The 21,870-nt window shown below is 38.6% G+C and overlaps 1 protein-coding gene across 1 annotated transcript in view; it reads right to left on the bottom strand.

The window, feature by feature from the left end:
• Positions 1 to 21,870, bottom strand: part of wdr37 (WD repeat domain 37) — a 57,516-nt gene that overhangs the window by 21,228 nt on the left and 14,418 nt on the right. The window contains 6 exon segments of the mRNA XM_036582337.1: positions 8,847 to 8,988; positions 9,124 to 9,358; positions 10,146 to 10,222; positions 10,652 to 10,696; positions 11,728 to 11,799; positions 13,926 to 14,061. Coding sequence (XP_036438230.1) covers positions 8,847 to 8,988; positions 9,124 to 9,358; positions 10,146 to 10,222; positions 10,652 to 10,696; positions 11,728 to 11,799; positions 13,926 to 14,061 — 707 coding nt within the window.

The raw sequence follows: 21,870 nt of genomic DNA, 5'->3' as shown, positions 1-21,870 counted from the left end.
TATTACTGAATAATAATAATAATAATAATAATAATACATAGCAATTGGTATGTGTGAAATAATGCAGCTAATACACTGCATACAGTTTCACTGAGTGATGTTAGAAAACCCTGAAGCAGCTACGTTCTGATGAGCCACAGGTGAGTGAGATCAGAGCACAACCTTCCACATTTCTGCTAGAAATGAAACTGTAAACATTTGAGCACCTGCTGTTACAGAACAATTGAGTCCAAGTCCTTGCAAGTTCAAAAGTTACCCCATAGGCAGGGTTAAGTGTAACAGACTGGGGGTCCAGCTGTAACACTGACCAGAAAAGTCAAATAAAATTATGTACACACAATCAATTCAGTACAATTCCATACACTGTAAATGCATATTTATGCATGTGCATTAAAGCATTATGTTGCTCCCTGAACTTATCATTGTGTGCAGTTTAATAAAGGTGACATTACAGCCATATTTCTGAAGATATATCTTATATATGTGTGATACGTGTGTTTTGTTCTATGCTGAATCATTTTAATGCTCACAGGACCTCCTATAACAAACAAACAAACAAACAAACAAACACAGCTTGTGCAGCAAAAAGGTTAAAACATACTAAAAAACAAGACCATATTAGACCAGTATTCTCTATAATGTCAATAGTAAAAAAAAAAAATCAATGACGAATTTGTTTACATTTTCAGAGTGGCATCTTATCTAGAGTGAGTTAACGACTTCAAGTGATTTAACAAATGTTACTCTTATAAATATCACTGAAGCTCATCATGTTACATTACTAACGTTAGTCACTGGAATATTCTAAACTGTATCAGTCTCTGTCAATTAGAAGAACTTAGCAGGCTACTTCAAAAACAATACAATGTCTCTGTTTCAATATGTGTTGTCTTTGTACTATTTTTAATTAAATATAGGGTTTTAATGATTTGCTCAACACTGCATTCTGTTTTTATTTACAATTTGCACAGCGTCCCAACTTTTTTGAAACGGGGCTGTACATCATAACACAATCTTTATAAATATCTCTTTTTTGGACAGAAGCTTGACCTAATTCAGTACAATGGTCCATATATGTAAATGATCTGTTTCGACTGGCTGTCCTGTAATGAGCCTCATTCAAAAAACAGTCTGTCTGTCAGTTTGTCTGTCAGTCCAGGCTGAAACACTCCTAATTTCAGTGTGAGCTGTACATGACAAAACATCACAAAAACAAATTTACAACAGCCTGTTTTTCCACTTTAGTTTCCATATACAGACTGTAAGGACATGAAAGTGAGAGAGAGCGAGAGAGAGACACAGATATATATATATATATATAGACAGAGAGAGAGACAGAAAGAGAGAGAGAGAGAGAGAGAGAGAGAAAGAGAAAGAGAAAGAGAAAGAGAGAGAGAGAGAGAGAGAGAGAGAGAGAGAGGGAAAGAGAGAGGGAGAGAGAGAGTAATTGACTCAGCTATGAGCGCTGTGACAGTGGGAAACGCCCTGTGGCAAGGCGGCTAATCTCATTACTCTGATTGTCTATTGGCGAGCATTACTGTGGGATCTGACGGAATTATGCATGTCGAGCTTCCACGTAACGAGCGGCGTGTAATCCGGGCCGATCAAAGACTCGGGCGGCCCCTCGGCCCTGGACCTTAACGAGCACGCGCCGCTCAAAACTTCCAACCAGGGGGGCAGACAGGCCGTGAATTTTCACATAAAGGAGCTCAAAATGGGAGTTTTTACTGGCTGTGAAGGGCCAAATTACCCTGCACAAGGGATTACAGAGGCAGCGCTGATAATTGAGCAGTTTTCTGCTATCAAACTGAGCGGTGCCACTAAATTATACATAGCAGGCAAATGGAAGGTTTTGCTGGTGCTCTTCAGTTCGCAGGGAATTAATGTGGATGTTCGCTAGACATGCCAGAGTGTGTTTAGGATTAAGATTTTGTTGTTTACTATGATGTTAAAAGCTACACTGCCATCTGGTGGTGAAAACTGGGACTGTTTACAAGAGGTTTGAACAGTGACAGAAGGTCTTGGCATTAACATACACTGGTGTTCAAAAGGTTGAAATCACTTATATCACTTATTTATATTATACATATACTTGAATTATATTAATAATTGCTGTTATTTTATTCATCAATAACTTATTAAATATGCAACATAGATTGGGATACTGCAAGCTAGTAGGAAAGCTTTTTTTTGGGTACACCAATAAATAATAATTTATAGACTAACTATTCTTTTAGAGCACTTTCTTGATAAGTTTTCTACCTGAGATTTGATCACTTTTCAAATACAAGGCGTTCTGGAGGGTAATTTTATTTTTATAACTTTATTCTTAATGTTTTACGGCCTTTTCTCAGTCATTTTAGAATAAACTACAGCTCTCATTTTTCTTTTTTTTTACAGATTTACACTTATTAGATGAATAAATTTAGAAATTGTAGAGTAGCAGCATACAGCATATAGCATACAGTGATGGCAAACTTCTGAACACCAGATCTGACCACAAGTGGACAGCACTAAGAAAAGGGTCCAATGCGTTTTGTTAATGCATCGTGATCAGGGACCAGTTGCCCCAGCTATACGTAGGTTCCAGTGTAGGCTAACTACTAAATAAGTGTTTAATAAGTTTAGGTTTGTGCATTACTAAATTAAAACACCACACAAACTTTTTTTTTTTTTTTTGGTAGTTACTAATAATTTACACCTCCCTCTAAGCAGGAATAAGTGTTGCATAAACCAACAGAAACTTCATGGATATCACAAATAAAACCAAAACCACGACCTGACTAAATGCTGTGTACTATGACTTACAGCTGTAATCATAGTTAAAACTAACTAGTGTTAACTAATAACTTAGTAAAGACGTTGCAAATAAACTTAGGCAAAACAGGAGCAAGCCAGTCCTGATCACTTTGCAGTTGCAGTGTGAATGCTAAAGCACTCTGATCCGTCCTTGACAGCCTCAAAAGACCGTCTAAACGACTGATTCATCAAAGCAGAGACAAATGGAGTGGGTAGTTTCTCTCTTCATCTTCTCTCCTGTTTGCTCTAAGTCGAAAAGTCCATACAATCTAAACGCAACACAGATGGTATATCAGTATCAATGGGTATGGATACGATGGAATGGATATCGAAAAATGAACGTAATCTGATTTTGTAATAAATCCATCCTGAAATAAAACTCACACTGTGTGTTTATTAAAATAGCTAATTTTAAAGCTTAGTAGTTTATTTCATGATCTAATAATAAGAACAACAACAACTGTAAAAATCAACAGAGAATAATCAGATTGCAAATTTTCTTTTAAACTGTAAAATCTTTCTAACTTAACGTCAGTTAGTTTGATCTACCTTCCTCTCTTCTCTCCTTCTTTTTTATATCGCTCTCCCTCGCCTGGGGCACATAGACACAGGCAGACTGGGTTGGTTGTCGCCACATGTTTCCACTTCAGGTATCTGTCATTTCAAATTAAAAGCCCTTTGCAGAGTTTTGTAATTACGACTTCATGTCATTTAACAAAATACATATAGGAAAACGGTGTAATTTAATACTCCAGCAGATAATATTTAATATAAAAGGAAAACTCGGCTGAGTGCACATTTAAATCACAACCATCTCACAACAGGCACAGTCCACACCCAACCTGCAAAAGGTTTACGGCTTTTCATCTGTCGATGAAACAAAATGATGTCAAGAGACATTTTGACACCAGACAGCCCTTTTTAGCTTATGGCTTCTTACAAACTGCATTACTAAAGTTTCATCTTTTGAGAAAAAGAAAACACATATTCACTACACTGACTGGCAATTCTCAGACAGACATCTCTTTTCTGACAAAACACTGTGTTTATTTAACGTCACAGAATTAATAAAAATGAAAGGCATGGAACTTAATGCACCACTGCACCATATTCCAGGGACAATGAAACAGCAACAGCAAAAACTCCACCTTAATACGGCCACTTCTACCCTCAGCTCACCAGCATTCAAGACAAATAAAAAGTGATTCTCACTCTAAAGGTTGTACAGTCTCTCTGTTACAGCTCTGGGTAAAGGATCCATGTATGCTTTGTCAGGTTTAAATGTATTCATTTGCAAATGTTTTTCTTGAAGTGAACAGGTGACAATTACACTGTTTAATTTACAGCTCAAACAGTGTTTAATTTTCACCTTAATAATTTTTTAAAGTAAATTTAAATTCAAAGTGAAAAATGTATTTTAGCCTTAGTGATGTGTGCAAAACGTTCTTTCTGTAGTTTACTAGAGGAAAAGGAAAATATAAATCATAGGTTTCATAACAAAATAGTGTATCTCTGAAAGGGTGGGAACGGAAGGAAAACGTTCCTGTGAAAAAGAAGAAATGCTCAAAAACAAAAAAGAATAAAAAAATTACAACTATACCATCTAAATAAACATCTAAACAAATTTAAGACTCAAGAAATAATTATAAAGGTGATTAATGGTGAAAACCATTAATCCGGCCATGGGGAACTATTTTCTGACTTTTGTAAAGGACATCACACAAGAGATTTGTGATCACTATTCAAGTACTAAGAGAGGTGAAGAGCTCCTCCAAGAACTTCTCCACTACAGGTTTGATACACCTTAAAAATGACATTCTGCTTGATATCAGAAAGCAAAGTCCCTGTGAGAACAACAACAACGTCATCTGTAGCCACAGTTTTTGAAATGACTAAAAACTCAAAAAAACCGAGCCGAAGTGCAAAACAAAAAATAATGGAATTCACTGCCTTGAGTGACCAACTGTTCTCTGCTGTGAGGATGCTGGATTCCGTGGCACATACACTGGCCTGCATACTAGAATAATAATATTAATTTTATTTTATGCACATTTTTTAATCAGCTTTGGTTACTGGTGTTCAGTTTCAGCTAAGCATTTTCATTTTGGTGCATCGCAACAATATATAGCAGCACTGACAAAGGGTTGGACGAACTAACTCACTGGCAGCCTATGACTGGCACGTTGAAAGTCACAGAGCTTTTCAGTAAGACCCATTCCAGATTTCAAGGCTGTATGCTTGATTTTCCACACCCATTAGCAACTATGTGACTGAAATAGCAAAATACAGTGAATAGAATGGATGTCTGAATACTTTGGGCCATTATCTACACTGCTGCTCACATTACTGCTAAAATAACAGCACATAAACAGGAATGTCAGCCATATTAGTCTACTAGAATGTGCTTATGTACTGAATAACACCAGTCTCAATTATTCCCATCTAGTGTGTGGAAACAAACACCCTGGAAATTTGTTTTGTTTACAGATTACTGAATATCTGATAACTCTTCAGAAAATAGCTCATAGCCAACAGTTACAGAGACCAGAAGCTGTGGTCCCAAACTGACCCTCACATTTATTATCAGTATGTGACTCACAATAACTTCAACAATCAATTAACTATGATGTCCAATAATGCTGAAATTAGTTATCAACTTTTTTGTCCACCTGCTACTGCGGGTGGTAGAGTGCAAAATCTACCAGCCACTCAATATTTTATTGGCAATGCATAACTGTAGGTTAAAAATAATACAAGATCCACAATATTTAAGCATGATTATTTAAGTAAATAAGCTTTTTTTGTTTCATAAGGTAAATTCAACTCTATTAAACTCTTAAGGAGAAAACTCACTCACTCACTCACTCACTCACTCTCTCTCACTCACTCTCTCACTCTCTCACTCTCTCTCTCTCTCTCTCTCTCTCTCTCTCTCTCTCTCTCTCTCTCTCTCACTCTCTCTCTCTCGCACACGGACTTTACATTGCTGAGCTAATATTACATGACAGCTCTGACATTATTTCAACATTTAATCTAACATAAGTAAATAAGACTTGAAAAAAATTACGATGTACTTGCATTACCATGTACACCGATCAGGCATAACATTATGACCACCTCCTTGTTTCTACGCTCACTGTCCATTTTATCTGCTCCACTTACTATATAGGTGCACTTTGAGTTTTTAAACAGTGTCCACTCACTGTCCACTCTATTAGACGTACCCACAGGATGCTGTTGTGTCGTGTCTGATCCACTCAGACCAGCACAACACACACTAACACACCACCACCACGTCAGTGTTACTGCAGTGCTGAGAACGATCCACCACCCAAACAGAACCTGCTCTGTGAGGGTCCATGGGGGTCCTGACCACTGAAGGACAGGGTAAAAGGGGGCTAACAAAGTATGCAGAGAAACAGATGGACTACAGTCTGTAACTGTAGAACTACAAAGTGCACCTATATAGTAAGTGGAGCTGATAAAATGGACAATGAGTGTAGAAACAAGGAGGAGGTCATAATGTTATGCCTGATCGGTGTATAATCTTGAAACAGACTTCCTTTTTTTCGTGACTGCATGGACATTCCTAAACAGTATTCTGATCTTCTCCAACTGGGGGGTCTTCAGGCTGACAAGTGCCTTCAAGGCAGCTGTATCCTACTGGGGCTGATTTTCCCTGTACTGTTTTACCTGGATGTGGCATTTTTATTCGAGGTCATTTACGGCTTCCAATTTCAGGTTTTTAGTCCCACCAATGAAACTATTAGTCCTCTTACTGGCATCCAAAGCGTGCTGAAGACATACTGAACAGAACACTGTCTGGCTTTTCTCCTCATGAACTAACCAATCACAGCACGCTCCATTGTCAATTTTTCTCCACTTCTCATTAAAAAAAACATCTTCTGTCCTTCGCCTTTTCAGCCTGTGTCTCCTCCTGGGAGGTTTTTGGTGCAGACCTCTTAACACCTGCGATGTAACGCCACATTGTTTTTTGTTTGTAGCCTAGGCTACTTGACCTGAGGTGATTCTTTTCAAATGCTGGTCGCTAGTAAGCGTTTCATGCCTGAGATGCTCCACATTAAAGTGTCTGAGTGAAACAACGCAATTGAGATTCAATCTGCATTGTGGAAAGCCACAAATAACTCTGTCACAACTGCATTATAAGTTTGTATATGGTATTTTTATTTACCCTGTGGCTGGCAGGTTAAGCAAATTCACCTGCCACTACACAAAATCACCCAACATCATGGGTGTCGGGTGCTAATTTCCAACACCGATGCCCTTCTTCAGACGTTTCCTTTTGCTGTTGCCTCCATTCAAAGTTCTGTCTATGCAACAGGCAACTTTCATGGAGTAACGACGCAACAGAAGCCAAACTGACCCCCAATGTTTTCATGTAATGCACTGCAAACAGTTAGAATGACTGCACATATATATCACAAGAACCACATGGTACATTCAGCATTTGTAGTACACATTACATCAAAAACAAAACACCAGAGACATTTTTTCTTGATAGACGTCACCACCTAATCGCTGCAGCTCTAATACCATTCTCCCTGCTCCAACACATCTGATTCAGCTTATTAACTAATAACCAAATCCTTTGTGAGCTGAATCAGGTGTGTGAGGGCAAAAAAAGCATGAATCTGCAAGACTGTGGTGGTCCCAGGGCAGCAAAATGAGCCGCTAAATGACGACAGCACTCCTGACTGAAGACACCACAAGCTCTGCACGAGATCATTTCACTTGAAATGAGGTGAAAAAAATGACAACAAATACAAAAGTAGGGTGATCTACCTCACATCACACAGATCAATGAAAGATGGTAAAGGGAAACTGATACTTGTTGACCCTGTTTTGGCATAGCTTAGACATTTGGTATGTAAAGCAAGTGATATTTCACAATTTAGTCAATTAGCCAAGCTAAAATGACAAGTTTAATGACTTCCAGTTTAGCCAAAGAATGTCTGGGCAAAACCATGAGACATTATCACACTTTGTTTTGAACAAAATCGCCTGCAAAAACAACGGCTGTGGTAGGTTATTTTGCATGTCAGTCAAAAGGCTCTTTCTGTCACAGTAAGTGGTTCTTGGCGATGGCAAATTATGATATGCATGAGACTCTCAGAAGACAAGCAGAAGCCTGGCTTGTGAGACAATATGCGAAAAGCCTTAACCTCTTATTTTCCAGGGTATATTTTGGTTTGTCCATCTGAATTTACACGACCAAACCGTAAGACAAATTATTCAGTAACTGCATGAAATGAATGTAAATTTTTATTTTATTTATTTATTTATTTTTTGTAAAAGCTTCTCCCAAAAATTAACAGAACATGTGTTTTATGATCATACACATATTGCTATATGCTTACAATTTACTGCTGAAAGCCAAAAATCTTAGACGCTCTTTGTATTATTTTATAAAAATTGTGAGTTCAGCTTCTTTTATTATAAGGGTTTAAAATCACATTACCCATCTATTTGACTGGAAAGAAGACAGTTACAGCTCTCATACGACACCCACTTTTTGAGTGTAGCTTATGAAATGTGTGTGTGTGATAAATTGATCTACATATAGACCATTACTAATATATATATATATATATATATAGATATATATATATAGATATATATATATAGATATATATACATACACACACACATACATTATTATATATACACACACAGACACACATAATTATATATATATATATATATATATATATATATATATATATATATATATATTACACTTACAAACACACACACACACACACAAGTTAGCTATTATTCTAATAGCTAGCTTGTGTGTGTGTGTGTGTGTGTGTGTATGTTCAGCCATGCCTGATTAGTGTGCAACATTCATGCTGCATCAGATTTTCCTTTGAATGGTTCCTCTTACATCTAGCACTCCATTTCTGCTTTTATCAGTGCACCAGCCTGAGCTGTTTTATGCAGTATACATTAGGTAGCCAGCTACAGTACTTTGAGACTCCTATTATACAGATGCTCTGTGGTGTTTTGGAGGACAGGGTACTCACTCAGTGTGGCCCTGGAAGACATTGACAGAGTGGATGGAGGGATCTCTGAAGTCCCAGAGCCTGAAGGTGGTGTCTCGGGATGAGGTGACCACCAGCCGCTGGGTGGGATGGGTGCAGCAGTGGGTCAGTTCCTGATCATGACCTGCACACACAGACACACACAAGTCACAAAGTCAAATACGAAAAAGCTCATTAAAAAGATCAACATATGACAGAAGACACAACTAATAAAATGAACCTCAATAAAAACTTCATTAAGCAGCAAATCTTCTCTAACCTGTGAGTGTGTGCACGAGTTCAGAAGTCTCCACGTCATACAGGTTAGCAGCTCTGTCCCACGATGCAGTCACCACCTGCTTCCCTCCAACCAGCCAGTCAGCAGCGATCACAACCCCCTGGTGGCTCCTCAGGGTAGTGCTGGCTACACGCACGGTGGGGCATTCGTTCGGCCCATCGGCTTCTCCATCTGCCTCGTCTTTATCGGAGAAATCCACATCATCGTCCAGCGAGGCCTGAGGGAGGGAGACCAGTAAACTACAATTCATCTTATAACCTCATTTCACCTTTGCTCACACAGGACTCCTAATGTGTCATTTGATGACCTGACACATATTTACTCATAAATGAGATTAAAGAGGGGTTGAGAATGTGACGGGAAGTGAATGAAAGTAAAACAGGTCTCGAGAAAAAGAGTTCTTTTACATGACATCATTAATGATGGATGAACTGAGAGAACGTCAGAGGACAGTGGAAAGATAAGGTCCCTGAACACTGACTGAACATATCACTGTTGTCAGAACAAAACCTCGTATCTCCGAAATGGTAATTTTACAGGAGAAGGAAAAAACAATACTTTACTTTTAATGTAAGTCAATGGAACCAAACTTCTTTCCAAGTCATTTTGGGCCGTTTCTGTTGGTCTATTTATCATGAAATCTACACACAGTGTAAAGGGCAACAGGCATTTTCAAATTTTCCAAAAACTGAAAAACGACAAAAATGTAGATTTTGTTCTGACAGCAGTGATGTATGAGGAGAGAGAGAGACACAAAGTGAGAGAAAGAGTGTTAGAGAGAGAAAAGAAAGGAGAGAGACAGCTAGAGAGAGAGGTGAGAAAGAGCAACAGAGCAAGGAAGAATGAGAGAGAGAGAGAGAGGGAAAAGGAAAGAGAGAGAGAGAGAGATAGAGATAGAGAGAGAGAGAGAGAGAGAGAGAGAGAGATATGGAGAGAAAGAGAAAGTGAGAAAGAGGGAGAAGGGGAGAAAGGGAAGAGAGAGTGGGTGTGGTTTAAACACTTACGCTGATGTCGGCCGGTGGCTGAGGAAGAGGCAGCTGCACCATGTACCGCCAGATGTGAGCCGTCTGGTCGCCAGACGCTGTCAGAACACACACGCACACAAAGACAGATGATAAAGTCTGAATATCGTAAAAACATGTAAATAAACAAACAAACAAACACAAACAAACAAACGAGTGTTGTCATTTATTATAGCATCAAAACCACTGAACAGACAGACAGAGAGAGAGAGAGAGAGGAGAGAGAGAGAGAGAGAGAAGAAGAGAGAAGAGAGAAAGAGAGAGAGAGAGAGAGAGAGAGAGAGAGAGAGAGAGAGAGAGAGAAAGAAGAGAGAGAGAAGAAAGAGAGAGAGAAAGAAAGAGAGAGAGAGAGAGGTAAAATCAATGAACATTATGGAAAAAGCATTGAAAAATGTTGCCTGAACACATTCACACTCAATCCCAATATAAAATGCATGTGAAAGGCACAGTATCAGCAGGAATCATTCTAGTCACACAGACAGGCAAACCTGTAAGAGCCATCTGCTCTGTGGGATGAAACTTGATTGAGTTGACTGCAAAAACAAACAAACAAACAAACAAAAAAAGTCACTCAAATGTAAAAGTTTTAAACATTCGTCACTTCAAACTTATGTGAACATTATACATTTCATGATACATGATGTCAGAATACAGTTTAAAACATATAATGCAGCTAGTTCTCATCAGCAAAACTACAGAATGCAAACAGAGCAACATCATAGCACAGCAGACGTGGGCGATTTGATAACACTGCTGTGATGTCAACAATCCTGACCTGACATGGTCGGCAACTCTGCTGATTAATTTTGCACACATTTAATAGTGCCAAAGTTTGGGATGCAATACTATCAAATAATTTATCACAAAAGAAATGGCTAGATTGGAAAAAAAGTTTCTGCAGGGCTGCTGTACAATTTTCAAATCAAATTTAATTCAAACACACACGCACAGCTCAAAAACGACTCTATCCTGAACTGTTAGGCTGTAAAAATACTTAAAATGTGATGACTATTCTCACCTTCAGCATTATATGTAAAATGCATAGACTGTATAGTAAACTGAATGAAGCAGTAATGGCTAGTGTTACAACAAACCTGCATCATCATAAAGGGCTTTTTAAGGAATACAATTTGTATTTATCCACTTTTGAAGGCCCTCAATGAAAATAAAAATCCACATATTAATTCATGTTTATTCCTGACAGCAAAGACGATTAGAAAAAGCCATTCTGGCAATCATGACTTGTTTTAGACCTCACATTTCATAAGCTACAATTTTTCCACAAGGGGGCGCCATTAGCAGCCAAATAGCTTTTGATGCTTCATAAAAGCATACAAATAAATGTAAGATTTCTACATAGGCAGGACGCAGCTTACTTTTAGTATGAAACAGGGTCCATTTCATAAAGCTTCTCAGAGTAGGAGTGCTGATCTAGGATCAGATTTCTTCCTTATTCATGATGACCATACTGACAGAAACAGATCCTAGATCAGTACTCTGAGCTTACTGAATATGGGCCCAGGTCTTCTTACAGAACCGACAAACCACACCAAACATGGCTTACCTGATCCAGCATGACCAGCGTACTTCAGCAGGCACTTCCCTGTTTCAATACTCCACAGCATGGCACAGTGATCTGGAAAAAAAGCAACACACAGGCACAGCACAGTGGCCAATTAGCTTTAATTTGCTCTATTAGGTGCTTTACGCTCTGTCATAAATGTTGAAGTGGAGCACTGTGTATCTCAAGAGGTCAGGGGTTTAATATCTGTAAATGGCTTTCTATTGGGTCCTTGAGCAAGACACACAAGTTGTTCCAGGGGACTAACCCAGCGGTTGGTCAATGTAAGTCAATATGGGGAGATGTAAAAGCAATGAATAAAAATGATGCCCCCAAGGAGCTGCATAAGAAGTCATTTAGCCTTACAATACATTTGGATTATAAGATCGGATCCTGACGGGTCTAGAACAGAGCACCAGTGACATTAACAGAGAATAGATGATATGGTTAAAGCGACTGTTTCAATGTACACAATTTTCTGCTTTCCACAAATTTGGTCGTTCAGCCAAGACAAGTTTAGTGTCTGAAGTTTGCTTTAGTTGTGGAGCTACAAGGCTAATGCAACTAACAAGTAATTGAAGCTTATATCCCACCAAATAGCACTGTGTAAACTGCATGCCTAAATCAATACATACAACTGTGCTGAAATGTTAAACTGGAATTCTGACCTAAAACTAGAGTTTTATCTCCCCAATTTAGTCGTCTCCAATTCCACCCGCTAGTTAGGACTCCCCCAATCACGCAGTACTATCAACGCTAGGAGGGTGAAGGCTAACACAGGCTTCCTCCGAGACCTGTGAGACCAACCACCGCTTCTTTCTGAACTGCCGCTCACGCAATGTCACTGGACAGCCGAACGCGCTCAGAGGAAAGCGCCAACCGCTAGATCTGTTATGTCAGCTAACAGACGCCTGCGCTGACTAGCATCGCGTTAAGTGATGGGGGGAGAAGGAGGGGCCATCCTACCCACCCAGAGAGAGCGAGGCCAATTGTGCTCTCTTGGACTCCCAGCTACGGATGGCTGTAGCATCACCAGGGATCGAACTCGTGATCTCCTGATGATAGGGCCAACGCTTAGGCGGTTGCGCCACTCGGGAGCCCCTAACACTAGAGTTTAATATATTATTTGTTGTTGTATTATTTTTAGTGTAGTATTGTACCCTTCAGCCTCATCAGCTTAAAAGAATGCATCAATGTTCTCTCACTACAATACCCACATGATCATGATCATGATAATCACAGCCACTGGGAATCCATGTGGTGCCAACCAACCCTGACTGCTGGCATAGCCACTGATCTATAGACTAATAAAGGCAATCAATGTAGTCAGTCATCAAACCCAATTTTGTTTTTCTTTATCAAAGACACAATTCAGTTGGACAACTGAATACAATCAAACAGGGTTAAGATATCTAGATATGCAGGAGGCCATCTTGCTAACTTTAGCTTTTAGCTTGCTGTTCTCCTCACCTTCTCATTTCTTGCATTTAAGTAATCCAGTACCTGATGAACCACAAAAGCAATCAAAGGTTCACGAGGTACTGGTGAACTATTCAAGTGAAAGCCTTTGCTTCTCTTCAGCAGCTAATTGTGCCATATTTTCAGAGACAGCTGAAATAAAGACTTCGGTTAATTGTTGTTAATCTTCTGTCACCTTTTCTAAGCCTTATCAGCCCTGTTATCTTTGTCTTAACATCTTAAAACTTCATGTGTATGTTAATACGTGGTAAAAGTGCGGTTAAAAGACAATTTTAATATAACTTTTCTTTGATAAAATTCCCAATTACATTTTTCATTTAACATAAAACTGAGTCTTTTGACATGCAAAAACAGTATCATCTTACTTGAATTTTCTATCAAATAAGTTCTTGTTGTCCACAAATCATTTGCTTTTAAATTTGCATTAGGGACACGTGATGTCTAAAAAGGTGTAGATTTTATCTTTGCAGAATTTTAGGAAAATATTTAGGCAAATGAGCAAATGTCTAACAGTGTTGACACGTAACACCATCTATTCGAGTTAAAAATGTATACTATTTCAAGAATATGTGCTCGAGATAGAAAAACAGTTGTTTCTGGTGGACCAATGGGTACTTAAATCAGGTACAATGCGGAAAAAACTAAATTCTGAAAAGTTGCAGGATGCAATTTGTCCTCTTTTCACAGAACAACACAAATTTGCTGCATGTGGGAGTCTGTACCTGCCGAGGCTGTGCCCAGGACCAGTGGCTGTGTCCTGGTCACACTCAGGTCCCATATCCCGTCCCTGTGTCCCACATACTCCTTCACCAGCTGGCATACTGCCCGTGATGTGGTGGCTTTGAAACTGGACACGATCTAAGATGGTTACAAGAAGGGTGAGAACCCACACACACACACAAACACAAACACAGATACACACTTAGCTGAGAAGCTAAAGAAGCAGCGCAGAAGCCAGGGGGCTGCCTCAGCAAACCAAACACCACTGGCAAATTCATACTCTTTCAACACGCACTACGTGTGGTCTTACTAAGGCAGCGTATTCACACACTGCAGGTGGTTGCTTTGAGAGTATTTACAGTCACACTAGCTCTTGCACTGTATCAGGGCCTATGGAAGGTAAGTGTGGCCTCTGATTGTGATCAATACTTCAGGAATGTAATAAAGCCAAGTACGCAGACATGAGGCAAAACAGAACACAAATAAAATCCCTGCGCATGAAAACAATAATAAAAAAAAGTCTCAGTCTGAGCTACAAAACTCTCAAAATGGAGCGCAGCTTGTAAATAATTATATTTAGTAAAACAAACATGTTTTATGTGAAATACAGAACACAAATTTCACAGAGAGGCTGTACAAAGTAGGCCTGGGTGATTCTAAAAAATAATTAGCATAAAATCACAATTAGTGATAATCGTCCTCCCTCAAGTCCTATGCAAAAATGCGCTGTATGCTCCACATTTCTTCATAAGCTTATATGTTTTTTTGTTTTTTTTTTCAGCATTAGCTGATTTAATGAAAATCTCATATAATACAATAACTAATAAATCTAAATTGTGTGGTAATAAACGGTTTTACATCTCATTTTGAAACCTGTGTCTACAAACAAGTGCATTCATGAGCTCCTGCTGGTGTGGGTACATGGCTGTTTCTTCTCTTTAAATGATGTACACAAAAGTGAATCATGATAACAGCTCCCCCTTGTGAAGAAAGACATACAATTATGTTCCCTGAAGACATACTGAAGACAGACCCTTGAGGGAACAGTGACAGTTTAATACCAGCTATATAAATATATAAGTATGAAAATAAAATAGATCTTTGTTTCCCACAGCTATCTTTAGCTGAATTCCAAAGAGCATCCACTACAATGATGAGAAAAACCTCATAAATAACATATGCTCTCTGGAATTCAGGTATAGATGGACGTGGGAAAATTTATTTTCATAATTTTCATGTGATCTGAACCACTGCTGTGCGGAATTTCCCTCAGACAGTATGTCTTTTTCCCAACTGTACCCTGAAGCATAGTTATGAGGTTGTCAATCATTGCCAATATCCAATTACCTCAACCTATCGCCCAGGCCTTTTACAAAGAGAAAAAAAACAATAATAAATAAATAAACATAAAAATAAAAACCATTGTGAATACAGTGAAGAGTATGTTGGGGTATATATATATATTTTTATACCAACTGAATTGTTCATATTTTTGTCTCTGGGTACAGGAACAAAGTTCTACAAATCTTTTTCTGTTTGTTATGCAACCCCAACCTTTTTCATAAGCACTTCTAAAAACAAAAGCAAACGTTGGCAGATGTTTGGCAAATCTGGAGAAAGTAGGGCAAAAATGATCTTTGTAACAATCGAAGTCATTACAATGTGCCTCCACTGAGGAAAAAATAACAACAGCAAAAGAAGTATTGAGTCAGAACTTGTGTTGGTGGTCACCCACAAAACATGTTTCAACTATGAGAAAACTGACTTCAAAGCAATCACGGGGCTGCAAGAGGTAAGCAGGCAAGCCGATATGCAGCCTAGCTACACTAGGTCAGCATAGCTACGCTCACTTCATATAGCAGTGAATGGAGCAATGCACACAGCAATCTCTCATTTCACTATGGTAGAAAATGCTCTTTACCTGGTAGTGATTATACAACTATTGTTGTACTATAGACTATCAGAGCTGCTAGTAAAAGTTTTTTCAAATGTAATGCTTCAGAAATTAGCCAAGACGTCAAGATATTACTACAAAAATTACACTGAGCAATGCTAAATACGAAAGAAGTGCTCAGCTACACTGACAAGACAACACATCCACATGTCAAATGGGCTTTTAAATCCATATCTATTAGCAGTTTGATTCCTTTCTGTACAGAGTTAAGCATCTGTTTGAAGTCAAAAAGTAGGATTAAAATTAGTCATTTTGAGGATTTGATACAATAAAGATAGTAAAATAATATAGTAATCTAGCCCAGCCACTCTCCAAGTTAATGTGACTGGTTAAGGAGAATCCCATCAATTCTTCAAAATTTCTGCATAATTCAATGACTGGGATGTAAACAAAGCCATTCAGAGTGATTTGAGAAACTTACTGACTCTGATTTCTTCACAGTGGTGATGATAGGAACCAGGGGTTGCCATGTCTACAATACAAATATATCCATTTCATTTGCTATCCAAAATTACCAGTTAACATTAACAATGGTAAAACTGAGGAAACAAATTGGGTAAATTTGACAACAGTCATTGACTTTCCCATGTTTAGCTCCCGCCGTGTGTATTTAAAGCCTGTTAGACCTGGTTAACCAGCCAGATAAAAGCTAGCCAGCTAACGTTAGCTAACATCCGAGTCTTGGTCAATGGCGGAATCCACACTGTGAGTAAAAAAGTGGCTAATCTAATTATCTGGATAAATTCATGTAAAAGTGATCAATATATAGGAAACGAATGGATGACAGTGCTCAAAATTTGTTCTTAAAAATATGATTTAACTTAACCAGAGAATTTGATTAGTCTCTGTTTAATCATGGCACAGATTCAGTCATTGACCGAGACCCCTAACAGCCTTTCTCCCGTTGTCTGGAGGGCACCTGCACCCCAAAAGGGGGGGACAGCATGCCAGTATAATGTTCATCCAGCCTGTATACATATCATTTTGAAGTTGCAAATTTACAGTTAACGATGTGAGGCTGAAGGGTTGACTGGCAGCCTTTGCATCGAGCATAACCTCCTGGACGGGTGGGCACAATTTAGATTTCTGTTTGTTAGCCAGATAATTGAAGGTTTTGCAGTTCAGTTATACTAGTAACAGGAAGCTGATGTCAGCTTCTAATTCGCCAGCTTCTTATTCAAATTTTCCAGTTCCACCTTAAATAGTGCAACAGTTATCTGCTGTACCATCCAAGGTGAAATGGGGAAATTCAAACCTCCATCCAGGAAGTTATGCTCGACGCAAAGGCTGCCAGTCAACCCGCTGAAGAGTAAAAGGCGACAGAGAAAAAAGAAAATTGTAATGTTTTTTTTGGGGGGTGGGGTAGATGGCAGCTGAAATATAGAAACTTGTCTGGTGAAATAGTTCTTTCACAGATTTTAAAAAACAGTTGTGCAGGGGCTTTAAACTCTTCAGATGTCTGGTTCCTATCAACACCACTGTGAACAATCCTAACTGAGTAAGCTTCTCTAGAACAGCGCATTTCATGTCAAACAACTCTAAATGACTTACATATTTAATTATGCAGCGATTTTAAAAAGTTGGTGGATTTCCCCCTTAAAGAGCTGAGCATGCTCAAACCAGGTGAAGTCATTAATGCAACAAAAAAGCAAATCTACATGTCTCGACATGTCTACAGTTTTCTGCTCTCTAGTAAAAGCTGCTTAAAGGAATGGAGCATCAATGACATCAAATAGATCCCAGTCTTTCAGCACCTCTTTTTGGTCCTTGTGGAAACTGTTACACAGACACAGGTTCATTCTCAGACCCCACATCAACACCAGGTCTGGGAGAAAAGTCTTTTTTCCATAGAGTTAATGCACAGACTAAGCGAAATCTGGACCAGAAGAACTCGCAGTGGGAGTTTTATTAAAAATAACGCTAATCAACGCTGCAGGGCTGTTAGAGCTCATCATGCTCATAATGACCTGCATGTGACTGATGAGGCATGATTTTGTCAAAAATAGCACATTAAGCACTCATAGCAATCAGCATTACAGCCTTCATGAAAACACTAATAGCACTGTTAAACTTAAAGTAAATGTACTGTTGAAATAGAGGCAGCAGTTTCAACAGGGACTGATCCAGAGGCAAAGGAAACACCAGATGATTTTCATTTTGCATCAGAAAATCATATTTTTGCAAATCACATGTCATTGAAAATGTCCTTTTTCTGTAAGAGGGACACCACAACACAGAACTATCCAGCAGGGGGAATCAGACTCTATGTATGGGTGGGAAATAAAAGCCTTTTGATTTAAAAATAGGTACTGAACAAAGAGAGAAAACCGATTCCTTCAGGAACTCCAGTAAACTACTCCAAGACTGGAGCTGGCCTTACCTGTCTGACATGTGCATCATTTACGCTTATATAAGCTTTAAGGTATTAACAAAAGTACCTCAGGCCAGACCAGAGTTAAACAATCCTACTGCAGAGGTTTTCTGGTATTAAAGGGGCCACATTGCTTTCTTGTACTTTACTTCCTCCCCCTACCCCCATCCTCCCCCAAGGTCCACTTGTGAATTTGTTTGTTTATTTTGTTTTTACTAAAAACACTCATAATTAATTTCACATGATCATTTACCAACCTTTATCTCTTAGAATTAAGCAGGCTGTTCTTTAAAATGTATGTATGAAAATGAGCTCTGTTCTTAATTGCCCTGTAATTTGTCTAATTAAACAGCAGTCTGGGCTGAAACACTCCTTATAGCTTCAATGTGAATGGGTGGGGCTAAACAGCTGTAGGCTGAATAGTTGGATATATGCAAAGGCATTGGTTTTTGTGACATCACAAAAATACTGAATTCATCACTGGCTGTTTCTGAAGCTTTATTTTCATCTACTGACTGTGTGGACGGTGAACAGTATATTTTGGAACTTTATCAGTATTTTGTACTACAACAAAGTCTTCCATTTAAAAAAAAGTATATAAAAGTATATAAAGTTTTCCATGATATTGGCCCTTTAATATAACCCTGAATTAGTCTTAAAGTGTTACTCCACACCAGCTTGCCAAGGGCCTGGCAGGTCACGTTTTGGACTGTCATAAATACAAAATCAAGACAAATTTTCTATTTAATTCATTCAACCATAGCAATTTTCAAAACTGTGCTCCAGAGAGTTCTTTGTTATGCACTGCAGAAGTATGAGCCATTAGGGTCTAAACCATGACGAGCTGAACTGCTTTCAGTATTCCTGACCTTGGTGGGAATTTTAACTGGACATGAACATGAAGCTAAGAAAATATCACACTGTGTCTTGTTAATATTCCCACGATTGGTTACTCAGTGGAGGGGGCACTTTTTATGACGACACATGAAATCTTTCATCTGCAGAATTTATGTTTAGATTTTCTGTAGTACTCCTACGTTTCTACATGACCTATGAATAATTCGTTACTAATGTCTCCTTGTAACTTTTAAGGCAACACCAAAAGTTCAGAATGGTTTACTACTGAAAATCCACTTCAGAAGCTTTTTTTGACTGTTTCCTTCAAACTTGTTCCTTTTTATGGATAGTTATGTCTGATTAACATATAAATCATTACAGATGTGCTATGATGTTTCTTGAACATGATGTTTCACTCGAGTAAAACACAAAATAAAGGAACAACACTATATTTCCAAATTCATCATCATAATGCTCCATTTATACAAAATAAAGTTATTTATTTTTTATTCTTTTGTTGTTGGAGGATCTAATATCCACAGACTCTCTTACAGAGGCACCCAACAAGCATCCTTTCTTACTGTGAGCAGTTAAAACTCAATATTTAAGATGCCCTTTAGAACCTGATGTGGTATATACATAATATATAAAATGAATATTGCACGGTTGCGTGAATTAAATTTCAGAATGAAATTAAAGAGAGAATGAAAAGAGTCCGATAAGCACAGATTCCCCCTGGCTTTAGGATAGTTCATGCATTCTGGCACACAGAGGAGGAGGAGGAGTTACAGAAGTTACCCATGAATCTCCACCCCACAACTCCCAGTTCCCCACACTGAAGTTGCGAGGTCCACCTACTTTGCCGTGGAAAGAATTTGAACGCTAAAATCGGTGAGAGCAAGAGAAAAGAGCAATTTCAATCCACTGGAACCCGAGGCAGGACACAAAGTTCCTACAGTCCTCCACTCATCACCCAAAGCAGGTTAAGCCTAAGCCTCGACAACAAATGTTTAAGTGTGAGTCGTCAGTGTCAGCACAATCTAGTCTTAGAATGGTCTTAATCTGTGTTTAGGAAACAGCTTCAACTTTTAAAAGCAATCCCCTTCCTATCAACCAAAATCAGAATTTTTGTGAACATAAAGACCGACTATATTTCCAGGTGGATAACTCACATCTAGTGTGCTTGAAAGCATCTCAATGTATGGTACAATTTACAGTTAATACAAACAGAACTTAAAGAATTGCTTCATTTGGAGCTGTAATGTCAAAAGTACAGCTAAATCCAAAGACAATACAGTGAATTCTTTACTTTTCTGGGTGAGGAAGTCATCAAGCACTATTACATGACCAATAAATGCACCAGAATGTGAACCAGCATGGTATTTTGACATGTTGATGAGATATTTACACACTTATTACTTTTTAAAGGGTTATTAATAGAGCTATAAGGTGATATAAAGGTAGTTATTTAGCTAATGCTAATGCTATTGCATCTCACCCTGCGTTGTGTCAAAAACAAAAACAATCAAGACGCTTAGTTTGCTTACATGGTAAACAAATAAGTGAACAAAAGTGCACAATTATCAAGCCATCATTCAATAAATGTCAATCCATCTATCTAGATTTTAAGCAGTGCTGCTAACCAGAAGAGAGGAGCTGGTCAGCGTTTGCTAGCATGATAATAGCTCTGCTCACCACAAAGCATGTGAAATACTGGCTAACTAAAGCACCGACACAAACTTAGATGACAATGATTCAAATCTGAAGGAAGTAAAGTCAGGCAACTGGCGTTAAAGGGACAGAAAGGCAAAGTTAAACCTGTTCTGTGGTGTATGGATCTGTAGCCTGGTCAGCTAACTTAACGTTAACTAAGCAAGCGGCCTATAGACCCAAACAGTGCCACACACCACAACACAGGTGCTCTGCTGACACAAGTGTAGATGATAAAAACTAATGTCTGAGGGAGTAAAAGTGTAGTGACTGGTGTTGGAGTGGCAGAAAGCTGAAACTGAACCTGCTCTGTGGTGTTTGGGACTGTAGTGTTTTGACTAAGCTAACAAAAGTTTAGTTATCAGGCCAAACGCGCCACACACCCCAGCACAGGCTTGGTTCCTGCTAACCAATACTGATGATACCTGTGAAGAGGATATCTCAGAGTGCAAAGTCAAGTAGCTGGTGTTAGAGTGAGCCAAAATCGAACGTCTTGTGGTGAGTGGAGCTCTTAGCTGTTACTGAGCTGTATCATGCTTCGTTTTTCTGAGGTTTATCTTGGCTCTGATTTCGCCCCTTTCTGTTAGCGCCACCTATCAGTGAGCCCCTCTAAAATATAAAGAGGTTGAATGTGTTTATTTGGCCATTCAAACATAGAAATTTGACGTCACAATTTTGAAATACTCCAACGATTTTTGACTACAGCGGTATACCTTGCTATATTTATACCGGCCAATCTTAGTGCAGCGTATACTCTTACAAAGCGAATCCTTCTTCATTAAACACAGCAATGAAATGTGTGGCTCGTATACATTTACAATTACACAACACAAAATTAACCACAAAAAGCCAGTAAGTTGTTATCCGGGGAAGATGAGCTTAACATATCTTTCCGTTTTTTTCTTGTTTAAATAACATTCAGGATTAGTACAAAATGCAGCACTGCTTGAATTGTCCACCTGGAAATAAGTTCTTTGCTGTTATGAAGTAACACAGATTTGTCCTACAACAGCTCAGTATAAGATTACAGACGTTTTGCTCTCCAGTTATAATGTTATATGAACAAGTGCAAAAC

The sequence above is a fragment of the Colossoma macropomum genome, unplaced genomic scaffold (genome assembly GCF_904425465.1).
Source record: "Colossoma macropomum unplaced genomic scaffold, Colossoma_macropomum, whole genome shotgun sequence".
NCBI lineage: Eukaryota > Metazoa > Chordata > Actinopteri > Characiformes > Serrasalmidae > Colossoma > Colossoma macropomum.
This window is presented reverse-complemented; position numbering and strand designations above follow the sequence as displayed.